Below are 17,731 nucleotides of genomic sequence, written 5' to 3'. Positions count from 1 at the left end.
TTGAGTGTTCAAGCTTTATAGTTACAGAAAGACGTATTTTTGAACCTTGGTATTATTTTATAGTTCTTGAGAATTTTTCTTTATTGGGCCTTCGGTATTTTCATTTCAATATTAAGCCATTCAAACGTCTATAGTATAATTTCCTCATCACATTATAGAAACACTTTAATGATAGTTAAATGCAGAAGCCACCAAAATGGACCCAAGTCATGCAGATCCAGAATTCAAGAAGTATACTCGAGAGGAAGTAAATGGACATTCCGAGATTGAATTGGTTTTTCTTCCGTCACAACATTCCCAGCAGCTGTTAGCAATGCCCCGAGGATACCACCTGTGAAAGACTCACAAAAAAAAAAAAAAAAAAGTGTTCTGCAGGAAAAGGAGTCCAATGAGTTGCTCCTCCTGTCTTTTCCATTGGTTTTCCTTAGAAAAGAAGAAAAAACAAGACCATGTTTCATGAGTGCATTGAACTGGTACACCAGCTTCTGTATACTTGTCATTAGGAAGTACGGGTCTCTTTCAGTGCAGAAATTTTCAAACTGCTCTAAGATTGCATGCTTTCATAGGGAAATGAAATACTAAGGTGGTAAGTGTCCTGCTGGCCTTCACTATTGTACTTCTGCCACCATCTAAGAAGACAAAGCCATTGGACAGCTTGGGTATCAACTAGCTAATGTAAAGGAAGGAAAATCAGGCAAAGAATATACAAAAGCAGTTTGTGTCCCCAGAAAAAGAATGACCAGAAATCCTGGACAATGTGAGATACCATGTGTTAACAACCCATCCTACTATGTGTGCTCGTTTGGAAAAGAGACAAGAGACAAAGTTCTGAGCTAAAAATGAGTGAGGGTACAAAAATATCCGCACTATTCATGTCACCGTGAAAAATACATTGAATAGGCTCTTGCTTCGGCTGCGTTTTGAAAATTGAAAGTCATGGAACATAAGATTCGGTTTTAGTGACCACGTTTGATTGTTTCACTCCATCTGTGTGAATAAACAAATAAGTAATAGCAATTAATTAAAGAAGCCAAGTGGCAGTTTCATTCTGGGACCACCGTTTAGTGTAAAATGTGCACAGGAGTTAAGGGGAGTTATTTGCTTCTCAGTCACAGGTGTCAACTTGGAAAAACTTATTCCCAGCTATTGATACATCAAAGCACAGAGAAATATGTAAGCAAAATTTGATTAAAAAATTGACCCTCAAGGGGCGCCTGGGTGGCACAGCGGTTAAGCGGCTGCCTTCGGCTCAGGGCGTGATCCCGGCGTTATGGGATCGAGCCCCCACATCAGGCTCCTCCGCTGGGAGCCTGCTCCTTCCTCTCCCACTCCCCCTGCTTGTGTTCCCTCTCTCGCTGGCTGTCTCTATCCTGTCGAATAAATAAATAAAATCTTTAAAAAAAAATTGACCCTCAGGGTCATTCCAAAGGTCCAAAGAAGACAAGTTTGATGGCATCAGTAAAGATTAATTCTAGGGAAACCATAATCTCTGTCATAAAATATCACTTTGCTGAGCCTCTTTCTGGAGTCCTTCCTCCTAGAGAGCCTGGCCTGAATAAGGATTACAGCAATGGTTTTGTGATATATGACTTAACACACCAAACAAGCTTCTGTGTATGTATATATAAGAAAAGAGACCCCTCAGTGGAGCCCATAGCACTGAAATGCTTGACATTCAGCAGTGTGATCTTTTCCAACTCCTACTAAGCAATTTTTGGAACACTGTGGAAAAACTAAAACTGTTCTTTTCACAGTCTTTCCTGGCAGGGAAGAAAGGAGTGCAGTCCTCAGGGCTGCTTGATGTCTTGTCCCCATGCAGATTCAGTGCAAAACTCAGAGCCTGTGGCCACACGGCCTCACCACGATCCGTGCCTTGGCAGCCACGGGATCCCTTTAGCCTCTCTCCTTTGGTGTGTCTCTAAGACACGAAAGCATGCAGTGTCCTGCTCTTCCCGTGACCGCCGACACAGCCAGTCTGGCTTTTTGTCTTGCAGGTTGTCCAGGAGGAGATCCCCATTCCTTCCAGCTTCGTGAGGCTGAGTTACCTGAGCAGCCGCACCCCTGGGTATAAAACCCTGCTCCGGATCCTTCTGACGCATTCGACCATTCCCGTGGGGATGATAAAAGTACACCTCACGGTGGCTGTGGAAGGGCGACTCACGCACAAGTGGTTTCCTGCTGCGATCAATCTCGTCTACACATTTGCTTGGAACAAGACCGACATCTACGGACAGAAGGTTTGGGGCCTGGCAGAGGCTTTGGGTATGTTGAACTAATTGTATGTAAATAGCAGCATTATGTTCACAAAACAGGAAATACTAGTTGCATATTAATTTGTATGTGGAATAATTATGTACTGAAACATTATGGTTTTCTTTTATTTAGGGGATCTAAGGCATTTTTTTCATTCAAACCACTCTCTTTGGACTGATTTAGAGTTCCCTTTTGAGAGATTTTTGCTTCAAAACTAGTTTAGTTCTCCTCTCAGGATGGCTGCATGTCAGTGGCGTCACACACTGACTTGTAACTGTCTCCAGAGCTGACTATTGCCTTCTAACTGTGACCTTTGGTGTGGCGTTCTTTAGGCCATGTTTTTGGGTTTGACATTTAGACTGTCATTTCCACTTAGAAACTACAAAATTTTAACTTATAGGCATCTCCACTTATTATCTCTTCTGTCTAAGATGGTTAGACTCGATTAACTTGTTACTTCAGTAGGTTAAATGCAAAAAAAAAAAAAAACCTCACCTTCCTAGTCCTTTTGATTTTCTGTTATTTCAAGACTTTTAAACCTAGTATCTTCAAGATAGTAGGGACCTTTAGAGGTCCTTTGGGCCTACAGTTCTCAAATATTTCATTCTGTCAGACAAATGACATTTTAAAAAATTAGACTGAAACAGACTTCCCAACTTTTTATTTTGCCAACTAAGAATATCATAAATAGAAAGGAAAAAAAAAACCCTACTACAATCTACTACTCGCCTACTGCTACCGTAATTTCATCAAGGAGAGGGCTATCTTAACATCAAAAAAGGAAATATTCTGTCTTAAAAAAATGACAGTAAGCAATCTAATAACACTGATGCTCAGAGACAGACAGACAGACAGACAGCAATGTCTTGTTCTCCCTCTCACTCTGTAGAAGACCAGGAAAACTTCCTAAGGGACCTGACACAGGTCTGTGGAGTCACAGCTGGGAGCCATTGATTCGTGTGCCTTCAGGAAATATCTCATGGAAACCACCCTTGGACAGATGAGAAGACTATTTTTAAATTTCTCCAGAGGAGATGTTTTCATATCCTCCCTTGGAAGTGTCTATCATGGAATAACTCCCATATAACTGACATGTATCTTTTAGACTGTGGTGTGTCAATTGCCTCCCTTTCTTTCCAGAGGAAAACTAACAGAGGGGGGGGAAACAAAGACCGGTGACTCTTCTTTGCTGGAGAGATCCTCATATATTCAAATAATTAACTCCTCTCGGCTGGACTTTATTAGAATGCAAGAAACATAGAGTGGTTCAGATTTCCTCAGTTAGTGAGTTGTTTTAAAGACATGGGAACGTAAGAAAGAACAGGAGAAGGCGTCAGAAAACTGCAGCCTTGCTGAAGATACACTGTAGTCCTAGGAAGCCAGCATCCACTCTGTCAACATAGCAACAGCTCTAGTTGTCCCCTGTGCAGCAAGAGGCCACTGCCACCCTCCATGGTGACTCGGCTACACAGGTGCCTGAACTCCTCACTTCTCCTCCCAAAATAACTACCCTCCCTTCCTCTCGGCTCTTCAAACCCCACAGTCTGGTGACTTGCTCTGTATCTTGCGTCCAGATTCCTCTTAGAATATCGGATTGTGTCAGCCACAGAGTAAACACCCTAAGCAGAGCTCTACCCTTAGGCTAACTACCATCCCTCGAGGTTGTTGGCCAGCCTATGGACTCCGGCTCGATCCCTATTTCAGTGAGTGCAGTGGTTAAGAGAACAACTTTGGAGCCGGACTCTCTCCATGGGTTCCAATCATCGCTTGTCTACTTACTAGCTATGAAACATTGGGCCCGTGAGTTAATCTCCAGGTGCCACAGTTTCTCCGTCTATAAAATGGGTATCATAAAGAGAATGCTACTCATAGGTTATTATACTAGGAGGATTAAATGAGGTAAGTAACGTGAAGTGCTTCACACACGGTAGGCACTCAACCGACGTTCAGCACTGGTACTGTTTTTGCAGCTCTGCTGGTGGCCAGAGTATTGGGATCACAAGGTATAAAGCATGGAGCCTACACAGGTGTTTGTTGTCTCAGCTTCTCTAAGTAGGGAACTGGGTGTAGCAGGCAAGCACTGAGTAATTCTCCATTTTCCCTCCTTGCCACATGCACACACATATTCTCTTCTCTACCCTTGTCTGGGCTATGAGAGGCTGGCTTCTAGGGACCTCATTGCCTGGACTCGTTCACTCTCTGGCTTCCCATTTGATATGGTCAGTGGGTGGCACCATCTGGTGGAAGGAGAAGGAGGTCAGGGTATTTACCCCTGTCCCTGCCTCATTGCAGTTCCTGCAACAGCTACAATAGAAGATGGCGGCTCCTGTCCAGTAGCCCCTCATCCACATCCCCAAGCTCTCTAGTCTTCTGTCTCATCATTCCGTCCCTTTGCCCCTGCAAACCCAGGAGGCTTCTCAGTGTTGCCAGTCCCTGAGTGGGTCACCATCGCTTGTCGATTCCCTTAACCCTGCTCATGCTGCTGAACTCTCTGCCTGAACACTTGAGTGTGATGTGTGATTCCTGCCGGGACCTTGACTGGTGCATACTCAAACCTCATGTTCTCTCCAGGATATTGTCCTAAGGGCTTTGTTTTCCAATTCCTTATTACCCTCCACAGAACCCCTGCTGAGTCATTGACTTTTTTGTTTGTTTTCACTTTTTTCTTAAGTTGTGACGCTTAGCGGTTTACCCAGTACTCTCATGAAGAGCTGACCTAGACAGTGTCTAGCAGCTGTTTCTTGCCAGGGTTCACATAAGCGTGGTTCAGCCTTACTTTTTTAAATAGCGGCTTTATTGAAATATAATTCACATACCACAAAGTGCACCTGTGTAAAGTGGACAATTGAGTGATTTTTAGTATTTTCACAGTGTTGTACAACTATTAGCAATATCTAATTCCAGAACATTCTCAGCATCACCCCACAAAGTAGCACCCCACACACATAGCAGTCACTCTCCACTCCTCCGTCCCCTCCAGGCCCACCAGTCTCCTCTCTGTCTTTATGGATCCACCTCTTCCGAATATTTCAAACAAATAGAATCATCCAGTATGCAGTGTTTCACATCTGGCTCCTTTCTCTCGGCATAATGTTTCCAAAGCCCATCCGTGTCAAAGCAAGTATCAGCACTTCCTTCCTTTCTATGACTGAAGAATAGTCTTTTGCATGGATACCACATTTTGTTTGTTCATTCAACTGAGGGACATTTGGGCTGCTTTACACCTTTTGGATATTGTGAGTGGTGCTGCCATGAACATTCATATACAAGTATTTCTTTGACTGTCTGTTTCTACTTACTTCTCAGGGGAATATACCTAGGAATAGAACTGTTGGATCATATGGTCGTTCTGTGTTTGACTTGCTGAGAAACCACCAAACTGTTTTCCATGGTGTCTGCACCATTTTATCAGCCTTACTTTATGCATAAAATGTGTTACTTCTCTTTCTTTTAAATACCTCCAGTGCTAAAGATTCTAAAATTTTCTTCCTTGTTGTAGTTGAGCACTCTTAATGACTTAGCCTCTAATATGCCCATGGATTATTGAATAAACAACTAAAACACAAAGAAAAGCAAACACTTTCTGGTATACACACCGGTGATGAAGCCTCCATTCCTACTGTTTGCCAATAGGTATTAGTTTACTTTCTGTTCCTGCAATCATATTCCTGGTCAAAACTTCCTGAAGCATTCTAACTATAAAATGGCCTTAATTAAAATGCTAAAATATATGTCGTTGGTTCATTTTTAAGGCTAATAACAGTAACAAAAGCAAAAGAAATTTGATCTACTCAGAAATAGCCAAAGAGAGAGGGAAAAAAGTATTACTCATGGTATTTCATGTGCACTTAAAGGACATATTTTTTTAGGGTAGAGAAAGAGCACTGGCAAAGATCTCAAAATAATCAAAATAGTCAAAATAATTTCAAGCATGGTGCCTAAAATGGAATATGGATTATTTACCTTGTAGGAAATGTCCCTGATAATCATGGTTAAAGGGACTTTTATTTACTACCTAGTCTCCATTTCCATATCCGTGGAGACTAAGAGAATTTCTTGACAGCGGTAAAACATTAGAGCAGGTGGTAGAATGAAGTCAGAGAATCTCATTCCCTGCAGACAGATCATGAGCACCTTAAGAACACAACAGACAATAAATAGTTCAGGCCATAAATGAGTGGAGACAAAAGGATCAAGTATGTGCCCACTGAGCTCATACCTTAAAAGAGATGACTAAATTTAACAAACAATGAAGAAAAGACTTAGTCGTACTCCTGCCCGTATTTTATGATCGCTTGACTAATGTGAGAAGAAACAGACTAAATTTTGCACCAGATATTAACAACGGTGCTATATATGTCACTTCTCAGGTTTGCTGCAGATTCAGAGGTCCTAGTTTAGGCTTTTGGCAGGCAGAATAATGACCACCCCCCCCAAAGATGTTCATTCCTAGAATCTGTAAATGTATTATGTTACATGGCAAAAGAGAATTAAGGTCACAAATGGAATTAAGGTGGCTAATCAGCTGACCTTGAGATGGGGTGATCATCCTGGATTATCCAGGTGGGCCCAGCGTCATCACAGGTGTCCTTAAAAATGGAAGTTGGAGTCAGAAGGGGAGGTCAGAGTTAGAGGAAGGTGTAACTGTAGACGAAAGGCTCAGCAGTGTCAAATATTGGTAACCTTGAAGATGGCGGAAGGGAGCCAAGAAACAAGGATTTTGGTGGCCTCTAGAAGCTGGAAAAGGCGAGGAGATGGATTCTCCCCTAGAGCCTCCAGGAGGAGTGCAGCCTGCTGACACCTAGATTTTAGCTCAGTGAGACCCATTTCAGACTTCTTACCTCCTTAACTGTAAGATGATAAATCTGTCTCATTTGAAGCCTTTATGTTTGTGGTAATTTGTTACAACAGTAATAGGAAACAAACCTTGACCAATATTCATACAGTCCCAGTTACAGCAAGGATTTGGGTTAAAACTATGGCTAGAAAATTCTCCCACTCTTCTTCCCTTTTCATGCCAGTTAAATATGAACTGCTGTCCCACCCATTTCTGGGTGATGGAGAAAGAGGAGATCAGCTTTAAACAAGCTGAATTTGAAGTGATGGTGAATATCTACATTGAAATGTCCACTTAGTTTGTGGGACTCTTGTTTCCCACATAGCTCAGCTGTGGGGAATTGGTGGCATTCCTAAGGGCTAGGGTGTCTCAAAAGAATAGAGGGTTGAGGGACAGCCACCGTGAGAAAGCAGTGCTTGAGATCCTAGAGTATCCTGCCATTTTGTTGTTGTTGTTTTTTTGCAATGCAACAGATTTTGCAAGTGGAGGGACAACACCAGAGTGAATAAATTACCAATCGAGATTGTGTGAACTACTTCCTTGGCAAAGTATCAATGGCAACTGATAAGATTGATTAATCCAAGTACAACATTGATCAAGGAGAAGAGTAAACTCACCCCCAGGGTTGCAGTACAAAAACCAGAATCACTAGTTCGTCCAGCTTAAAGATTTTGTTGTCTGATATACAGAGAAGACGCCCCTGCTAAAAAACTCCATCTGTGCATTTGAAATAATTTGGCCCTAGTACTTGATTCTCTAGCTCTAAATAAGGTATGATGTCTGGAAATCATTGTATATTATTTAGTTTCTTTCCCAACTCTGCTGCTTGCAAAACAGTGTAAAAAAATCATTATTGTTAAGTTCACAGTGCTGTTAAAATTCTAGAGACGGCTTATTTAATTTGACAAACTGGCTTGTTCGGGGGCTCTGATCTGCATCCATTATATGAATTTTGTCAAAATAATTCCCTATGTCCGCCTGGGTCTGCATACATTATCAATATGTAATAATGCATTCTGCCCGGTCTTCATTTTAATTAAATTAAATCGCAGCGGTTTGGAGTCCTGGAAGTTCAGGAAATCAGCCATCGCCTTTAGTAGCACTGCTATAAACAATTCTATTTTTTTCAAGGTTATTGGCAACAACAATTACATAATTATTTAGTACAGTAGTTTGGCAAGAAACAGTGGTGTTGCAGAGAGAACTAGACTTCCTAAAGGTTCACAGTGCATAGGAGTCTGTCTAAATTGTGTTAGAGAGAAACAAGGGAACATTAATAGTAATAGGTGCTAAGCTACGGTTGCTTTGTGCACACAAAACATCCCCGAGAACGATGCTTTAGTGTTCATAAATTTCCCTTCAGTAAAACCTACGCAGGCTGGGCAGCCACAAAAATCGCAGCCACTGAATATTTTAATAATAAATGGGTAGTGCTTTACAATTTGCAAAGTACTCTCACGTACATGATCTCATTTTAATCCTTATAACATTCCTGCCTGGTAGGCATAGGGCGAGGACTATGATCTTCGTTTTGCGGAGGGGGAAACTGAGGTTCAGAAGGAGCGAGGGACTTGCCTAAAGTCCTCTACAGAGCAAGGATTCAAACTCGGATCTCCCGATCCTGAGTTCTGCACGCCTTTCCCTGCTTCCTCTCTGCACTAAATTGACCAACCTACCTTACTGAGCACCCAATTCAACGCCCCAGTGGCTTTCTGTCAAAGAAGCTAGCAGAGATAATAATCTTTCATCATTTCTCTCCACTCATGAATTCATAATCGTTAACTGAGAGCAGGGCTGTTTTATCCATTCAGCTTTATAGGCATAGCACCAAGGATATGAGTTTTTCAAGGACCTGCGAAAATGTTTGCAACCCGAAAAAGAAGTATATTGGCACCAAAATATGAAAAGAAAACCAGAAAATCAACATTAATAAATGTTTAAATAAATGTCTACAAAATGAAGCATTATGTCAGCTTGTCAACTGCTTCTCAATTTTCACACTTGCATATGAAATATGTTTAATGCAGGGTATGGGTTGTGGGTTGTATCCATTTTAATATGTTTGACAAGATGTGAGATACGACCTCCAAAAGTAAGAGTGCCTGGAGCCTACCAGAATTTTTAAATGACCCTGATATTCTGGTAATCAGTGGTCTGTGCCCATTTCAAACTGCTGGTCACACCCATTTGTAGATTATGAAATCCGTTTGGTGAGTTGACCAGTATTTTTTTAATGGAATAAAATGGAAGGGAATGGAATGGCATAGAACAAAACTGAACAGAATAGAAAATATCAGAATGTAAAGCTACTAGGAGAGCATTGTTGGAAAACTTGGCTTCAATTACACGTGTGTGTGTGTCTTCCCATGTGTATGCTGGGTCACAAATGACTTTCAGGCATAAGAATTTGGAAGCCATTGGTAAGATGACATAGTCAAGACACAGAAAACTTAAATCATTTTGCAAACCATATGTCCTATTTTCCAAGTCAGCATTTATGATTGTTTTTGCCTTCCAGTCCCCTCTACCAACCCATACCAGAGCAGGATGGAGATACCTCTCCAAGATTCGGTGACCATATAATTTATCATTCGAACCAAGATACTTTTGAGAATAGAAGGGGATGCTGTTCATAATTACATCAAGACAACAATATACCTGGGTGCTGTTTTTGGCCAGTCAGAAAAAGGGGTACTTCTCCTTCAAGGCTATACCTGGCCTCCCTCCAGTCTTTATCTCTTTAATTCAGAGCAAATAAAATGTTATTTATTTAGCGCTTCTGAACTGTGGGTCTTGCCCTTTCTAGCTGTGATCTAGCGTAGCCGGAAGAAGCACTTGCTTATGAGTCACTGGGTTTAACTCTGCTTCTGCCGTTTACTCGACAGATGACCTTGAACTAGTCACTCTACCTCTCTGACTCTATCATCTCATCTGTCAAATGGGAGTAAATATATCTTCCTCATAGGTTTTTGTGAGTCTTCAAATTAGGTAATATACACAGAAATGTATTTAACTGTTGTGTGTTATACAAATGTAAGGCAATATTATTTTTATGAGAGTTATTAAGAAGGCCGTGAATGAAAGTTCCAAAAGATAGGTAACTCTTCAGGGTCTGGCCTCTGTCAAATGACAAATTATCCTACCCTGGGTAATATCCACTGTATCTGCAGTGCTCGGATCACCTGCATGGCACATAGAGCAGCTCAGTAAAGGTTTGCTGAGTCATTAAATAGCAGCCCCCTTCTTTCTATTATAACTTTGTATCCCTTTTAATCAATCACATTGTTTTAAAAGATAACCAGTGCATTTTCAAGGTGAATCTACTGCTTAAGTACCGGTAGAGAATGGTAATCTTTTATTTCACACTGGGAGGGGGAAGGGGTTGTTCTTCATTTGTTTTTGATACACTAGAGAGAAACTCACCCTCCAGCCACCCTGACCTTTTTTAAATCTCCCAAAGATACCAAGCCTCAAGACCTTGCACACATGCTGCTCTCTCTAGAGTATTCTTCCCTATACTTCATAAGGTAAACCCCCTTCTGCATAAAGAGGCTTTTCCTTGTTTCTCCATTCCACCTTAAATTCTCTTGTTACACTCACTGCTAATGCACTTCATTTTCCCATCATAACATTTACCACTCTGTGTGTGTGTGTGTGTGTGTGTGTGTGTTTTGTTTTATATTTTGTTCTTGCACTAGAATGTGAGCTCCGTGGAGCAGGGGGAAGCAGTGGTGGGGGAAAGTCCTGTCTTGTTCTGTGTTCTTCATCCTCATATCTCCAGTTGCTGACAAGAGATACCCATTAAATATTGCGCATTTGTTGAATGACTGAACAGACAAGTGAACAAGGACAGAGGCTAAGGAGTGGACCCCTTGGCCTTGCCTATGTAACAGGATGACGCGCCTCCAGGGGCGAGGACAGCTGTGCCCAGGTACACGAAGGCACTCACAAACGTGAGTGTGAGCCAGGACATCGTCCTGCCTTCGTGGCACCTCGGCCCTCCATGCTCTGGGTTCACGTCTGCGCAGCAAGGCTTGAGCAGAGCAGCCGGGAAAATATCCCGTTCTATTAGATTTCAGTGTACAGGGCCTCTCGTGTGGCTACCTCACCGCTGGACGCTTTTTACTTTTCCTCCTGTACTTTTTCTTCGTCCAACTGCCTCACTTTTAGCACTCTCATGTCTAAACCTTATTTTTGTAAACTACTAGGGTATCGATCCCACGTATTACCAAGTCATTAAAAAAAATAACACATCATAAGCAAATAGTTTTTTTAAAAGAATTATTTATTTATTTATTTATTTATTTATTTATTTATTTATTTGAAGGGCGTGGCGTGCAGCAGAGGGAGAGGGAGAGAATCTCAGGCAGATTCCCCACTGAGCACGGAGCCTGACAACCCTGAGATCATGACCTGAGCTGAAATCAAGAGTCAGACACTTCACCGACTGAGCCACCCAGGCCCCCTGAATAGAGTTAATTTTAGGATCACAAAGATGGTTCAACATTAGGAAGCCTATTGCTATAATTCACCACCTTAATAGATTAAAAAAGAAAACTATGTGAATATTTCCATAAGTGCTGAAAAGGCACTTGATAAAAATTCACCACCTGATTCTGACACTCCTGGTGAGCCAGGAATAATAGATAAATCAACAAAGCATTTCAGGCCGCTGGGCAGTGTGTCAAACTGAGGAGCCTCTGGGGTCATCGTATCCTATGATAAATCACCAGAGAACAGGAAAAGGTAGAAGTTCTAAGAGCACATACCTGTTCTCCATAGATAACACTGTACCTATATAGTTTTGGTCTACTATTGCCGTGGCCTTCATATGGTTCCTTAGGTCTCCTGTCTTTTGTCGTTACTGTTTGTTGTTGTTTTTGCATTAATCTATTTTAAAAGAATAGGAAATGTTTATTGTTCTATTTAATGATTCCTTTTGGATAAGAAAGTTTTTATCTTGTTAGTTACCTTTTAAATGTCATGAAATTATTTTTAGATGTTCCTGGAGTTCATGAGGTAACAGGTCAGTTTCTCATACTATCAGACTACTTTTAATTATGTATTGCCTTCCTAAATGCAACCATTATGATTTCTGAAGCTGTTGAAAATCATCTGCTTAATCTTGTCATATTTTGCACATTAGCTTGCTTGCATAGCATCTTTACCTTGGCTGTTTATTGTTAGTCTCCTATCCCAGCCCTTATAGATGAATGTCCCAGTCACTGAATGGGATGTCAGGGGCACCATGGCCCTCAGCCTTCCTGCAGTCCCCACATTATACAAATGCTGCTGCTCGGAGAAGTAGAATGAGCCTTCAGTTCTTTTGCCCCATGTCCAATGGCTTTGGGGGAGCAAGCTGCAATCTTCCTTTATAAACCCGTATAATAAAGTCTTCTTCATAAGCCAGTGTTAATATTTGCAAGATAACTAACAGTCAAGTCCAAGGTGCGATCCTGTGACCAAAGGACAGAGCCCTCTGCAAATGTAACAGTCCTATCTTGACCATCAGTGACTCTTGGTGAAGAAACATCCCATTAATATCTCTGTGTGGAGGTGAGGGAGAGGACACAGGAAGACAGAATTCCAGACAGAATTAAGGGGGGTCGCAAGGGAGGCAGTCACATCATTCAGAAAACACATTCTGCTATATTAGTGGCTCTTTTCTCACCTGCCTTCCCAATATATACTTTCCAGCATGGGACCACTCTACCAGCTCCTGGGAAGTAGAGTCTGGGACACCCCCCCCCCCGTTCCCCACCTAGCTTGGCCCACTGCCAGACCTCTGCAACTCCTCTGCAATGTGGATGAATAATTATTTTTTCCTTCCCATTCCACTGTTCTTCCTCATCCGCACTCCAGAGTGCCAGATGCTGAATCTGTGGCCTGTACCATGCTCTGTCGATGAGCAGATGTGACAGGCAACAGGCCGCCCTGGGAAATGGTGGTGGTCCGTGCTGTCACAGTACCAGGCAGAGTGTAATGTCGGGGCTCAGCATTTTCATTGCCAGCCCCTGAATAGCCCCTCCCCCCTATATTTAATTATATGAAAAAGAGCAGGCATTTAGTGCTTGACAGTCTGCCTCCATGAGAGAAGCCTAAGATTGGTTGCTTCTGTATTTGCCAGTTTCCTGTGCGTTTGGAGAGTAGCTCAGCTCTGTGGGGTGAAACGTCTGCCTTCTCCTAAACCGATTGCAAATTCTAGGATTGTGTTAAAGTGGGCTGCTGTCAGAAAGAAACCTTGCCTTGTTACTCTGAGCAAGAAGCCACATGCAAAAATACCCCAACACACAGCCGTTCTCATTAAAGTTAGTTGAAATTTTGGACAAGTCTTAAGTATAAATTATAACTTTATTAGCTCATAGAGCTTTCTCCCAAGAAAGTAAACCTAATAAAAATTAGAGGGAACTTATTAAGTGGCTGCCTTGTTGCTATTTGCCATGACTAGGGGGAAAAAGTAATATCATTGTGGGGTTTGCAGCCAATGCACTTTTTTGTTGTGGACTAGAGAGCAATTCAGAGAGCAGATATGAGGTGAAAAGAGTATGTCTCATTACCATTGCATTGAGAACTCTTTAATTGATACTTTGTATAAGCATTTCCTGCCACAGAGTTAGGAGGATCTTTAACTGTTACGGAGAGGGAAAAATCCGGCTCCAAACCACCATTGCAGGTCACCAGGGCACACTACTTATTTGCAAAACTGCATAATCACCTTCCGGAGAGAGGATTCTAGGGGAGCTCACCAGGCTTGCAATGTACAAAAAGCAGATCCTGACAATGGTAGGGAAGGAGATGATGGCTTTCAGGGAACTTGTAATTGTCGCTGTGATTATTTATTAATCAAGACTTTTAAATGTTGGCAAGAGAAGCAGAAACCGTGTTACTCGACATACCAACATGGCCCTAAGTATGCTTTCTCACCACCTGATTTTACCAACATGAGATCCGGTGCTCTCTTCGGCTTTTGGGTTTAAATCCCCAACCAGAATCGATCAAACACAATCTTGAAAGAATGAACTTTGGAATCACAGAGTGTTAGCGCTCAAGGGGCACTGTAAAAATTACCTAGTGCAAAAGTCTTTCATCTGAGATCTCTATTTGGATTTCAGGAAGTCAGTGAACCTCCTAGAATTATATACAAAATTTTGTTTGTGTCTGCATTTTTCTTTTTTTTTTAAGATTTTATCTATTTATTTGAGAGAGAGCACAAGCAGGGGAGGGGCAGAGGGAGAGGGAGCGGGAGTGGGAGAAGCAGACTCCGTGCTGAGCAGAGAAGCCTGACTCGGCGCTCGATCCCAGGACCCTGGGATCATGACCTAAGCCACCCAGGCACCTCTCATCCGCATCTTTCTAGGAAGATTTTTAACTTTTATCAAATTCATAATAAAAGGTTCCCTGACCCAAGAGGGTCTAAAAATCATCAGTTCTAGTCCATCCTCCCCCGCCCTGACTTTCTTACCAGAGAAGAACATGATTCTCAGAGATGCAGAATAATTCGCCTGACACCAAACAGCTAGTTAATGGCGGACCCAAAAGTTGAAGTCTTTTCTGACTCTAGCACTAAAACCAACTCTTTCCACTCTACCAGAGTTGTTTAGCAAGCACTGGGGGCCATGACAAGATATCCAGGAGATTGTTGACACCGGTGACTGTAACCCAAACTAAAATACCTTTGAGACCCTTTTCCATCACTGAAATTCTGTTTCCATCCACCTTAATAAAGAACAGCATTGACACAGGATGATCCCGAACTAATTTCCATTGAGAAATTATTTCCATTTTATGATTAGTCTTTCCCACTCCCCATTGATCTCCCTTGCTAATAATGCTTGGTTAGGGCTAATAATAAAATGAGTTTGCATTCCATGAGTCTTCACCAGCTGATGGCAGGGTAGAAGGGCATCCCCATCAGGACCAGCTACATAATTTGCAGGGCCCAGTGTTAAATGAAAATACAGAACCTTGTGTTAAAAAATTATTAAGGATTTCAAGGCAGTGGCAGCAGAACATTAAACAAAGTGTGGGCCCCTTCAGAGCATGGGCCCCTGCGCGACTGCACAGGTCACACAGCCAGTGAAGATAGCCCTGTAAGATCCCTATTAAAGCTTTAGTGGAGCACAGGACAAAAAGAAGCCAACCTGTGATTTAAAATTGGCCACAGATGATCCACAATGCAAAAGAGTTGTATATTCATAATCATAAGGACTTTTTGGCTTATCTGTGCATATGCTCATACACACACATGCACATATATATCAGTTCGACTAAAATTACCATCTTTTCCCTTCACCCAATGCCAAAACCCAAAACTAGTTTGCTTTAATTTTTCATCTTAGGACCTATCGTTCTGGCATTGTTTAAGGACACATTTTCACTACCAGTTTTCATAACCAAATGACAAAAGGAGAAATGAGTTCTCCAGGGGCATCTAAAGACTCAGGTAGAGACAGAAACTGGATAAGCCATGGCCAACTACTAGCTAGGGATATTTGAAGCTGCCAGAAAGGGGGGAAGCAGCTTCGGGGTATGCAGTGTCATGAGCCAATACTCTCAGGCTTAGAACATTATGAGGACAGAAAGCATTTTAAATTCAAGAATCGGGAATCCGGGGTTCCAACAGGTAAGCAGGTTTAGCAGCTGAGAAAATGGCTGGGGTTTGGTATACTTGAACTAGACACATTTCAGTAGAGCATAAGCGCCCATGCTACCTCGTTTCGCACTTCCCGTTTTAGTGGCGTTCCAGGGTTCCAAGTTTAATGCACAACATCTGTGCTTCAGAAGAGTTGAGGCCAAATGTTGGGTGATATCCCATTGGTTAGCTCTGTGCAGAAACCAACATATAATGTGCACAAGGTGGAATTTACACTTGCCGCGCTCTAAGCAAACTCAGACTTCTTGGCAAACGAAAGGCCAGTTAGCACAAAAGAAAATATAAATTGGGCAAATCGATTTGTATTAGTCTCATGTGTCGTCAGTTGTTGTACAAGTGACCCAGTACTCCGAAACCAGCTTCCTGAGTGCATTTTGCACTCTGGGGACATAAACCAGCCCTCCCTGTGCCTCTCCTGGAAAAGTAAAGAAAGAAATTCTATCAGCATAGCTTAAGCCTTCAGAGAGCTTGTTTCTTCAGTTTTACAGCACAGCCCCCAACCCCAAAGCCGAAAGCTTAATGTCCGTAAACATATGGTCCGTACTCCTGACAGCAAGCACGCACTCCTTCATCCCAGTACGTACCCAGGACGCACTGACTGATGATCACTTCTGGATGCCAGTGCTCTGCTAGGTGCTCTGCTGTAGTGTGTGAGGTGGAAGGCACTTGAGTCAAGTTTCAGCCCACATCAGAATTCAGTAGCAAATGCAATATCCACAGAATTATCAACCAGTGTAAAAATGAAGGAAATATTTTAAGATGTTCTAATGTGTTATTAACTCTTTGTTTGCAGTATCTGTGGGATATGAATATGAAACGTGCCCGGACTTTATTCTCTGGGAGAAAAGGACAGTCATCTTACAAGGCTTTGAGATGGATGCTTCTAACCTAGGAGGCTGGTCATTGAATAAGCATCATATTTTGAATCCTCAGAGTGGTAAGCAGCTTTTTATTTTAGTTTAGTTTCAAAGAATATATAATTTTAATTTTTAGTGTTTGAAAGATTTTGTTTATCTATTTATTTTAGGGGGTGGGAGGAGCAGAAGGAGAGGGAGAGAGAATCTGAAGCAGACTCCATGCTGAGCATGGAGCCCGATGGGGGGCTTCCATGTCACGACCCTGAGATCATGACCTGAGCTGAAAACAAGAGTCTGGAGCTTAACCAACTGAGCCACCCAGGCGCCCCAAGGATATACAGTTTTTAAATCACAATCTTATTTTTAATTTTTAAAGATTTGGGGAAAACCTAAATGTCTAGTAATAGGAGAATGGTTTAATAAATGTTTCTAGTCATGCAGTGGATTTTTTTTTTTTTTTTTAGAGAGAGCACAGGTGCACGCTAGAGCAGGGGTGGGGGCAGAGGGAGAGGGAGAGAGAATCTTATGCAGGCTGCAAGAGCACAGAGCCCACCCCAAGGCTCGATCTCATGACCTGAAGATCATGACCGGGGCAGAAATCCAGAGTCAGACGCTTAACCAACTGAACCACCCAGGCACCCTGCAGTGGAAGTTTTTTAAATTGTGGTAAAAGAGCTGTAACAAAGTTTACTGCTTTGACCATTGCTAAGTGCACAGTTCAGTGACATTAAGTACATTCACAATGTTGTACAACCATCACCATTGTCCATTTCCAGAATGTTTCCATCATCCCAAAGAGAAAATCTGTACCCATTAAACAATAACTCCCCATTCCTCCTCCCCCAGCTCCTATTCTACTTTCTGTCTCTATGAATTTGCATAGCTTAAGCATCTCATGTAAAGGGAAAGATGTACATGTTTTTAAGGCTTTTCATCCATACTGCCAAGTTTCCCTCAAGAATAATAGTCCATTTCATGGTCAAGAGTGCCCATTTCTTGGGGCGCCTGGGTAGCGCAGTCGTTAAAGCGTCTGCCTTCGGCTCAGGGCGTGATCCTGGCGTTCCGGGATGGAGTCCCACATCGGGCTTCTCCGCTGGGAGCCTGCTTCTTCCTCTCTCACTCGCCTGCTGT

At 42.3% G+C, this 17,731-nt stretch overlaps 1 protein-coding gene across 2 annotated transcripts in view; it reads left to right on the top strand.

Moving 5' to 3' along the window:
* TENM1 (teneurin transmembrane protein 1) overlaps positions 1-17,731 on the top strand; it is a 759,525-nt gene that overhangs the window by 622,321 nt on the left and 119,473 nt on the right. For both annotated transcript variants that reach the window (XM_044391612.3, XM_057314228.1), the window contains 2 exons: positions 1,995-2,262; positions 16,537-16,680. In XM_044391612.3, coding sequence (XP_044247547.1) covers positions 1,995-2,262; positions 16,537-16,680 — 412 coding nt within the window. The remainder of the gene's footprint in view (positions 1-1,994; positions 2,263-16,536; positions 16,681-17,731) is intronic.

This window comes from Ursus arctos, chromosome X (genome assembly GCF_023065955.2).
Source record: "Ursus arctos isolate Adak ecotype North America chromosome X, UrsArc2.0, whole genome shotgun sequence".
NCBI lineage: Eukaryota > Metazoa > Chordata > Mammalia > Carnivora > Ursidae > Ursus > Ursus arctos.
Note: the sequence above shows the minus strand (reverse complement) of the source record. Positions and strands in the feature narration are given on the sequence as shown.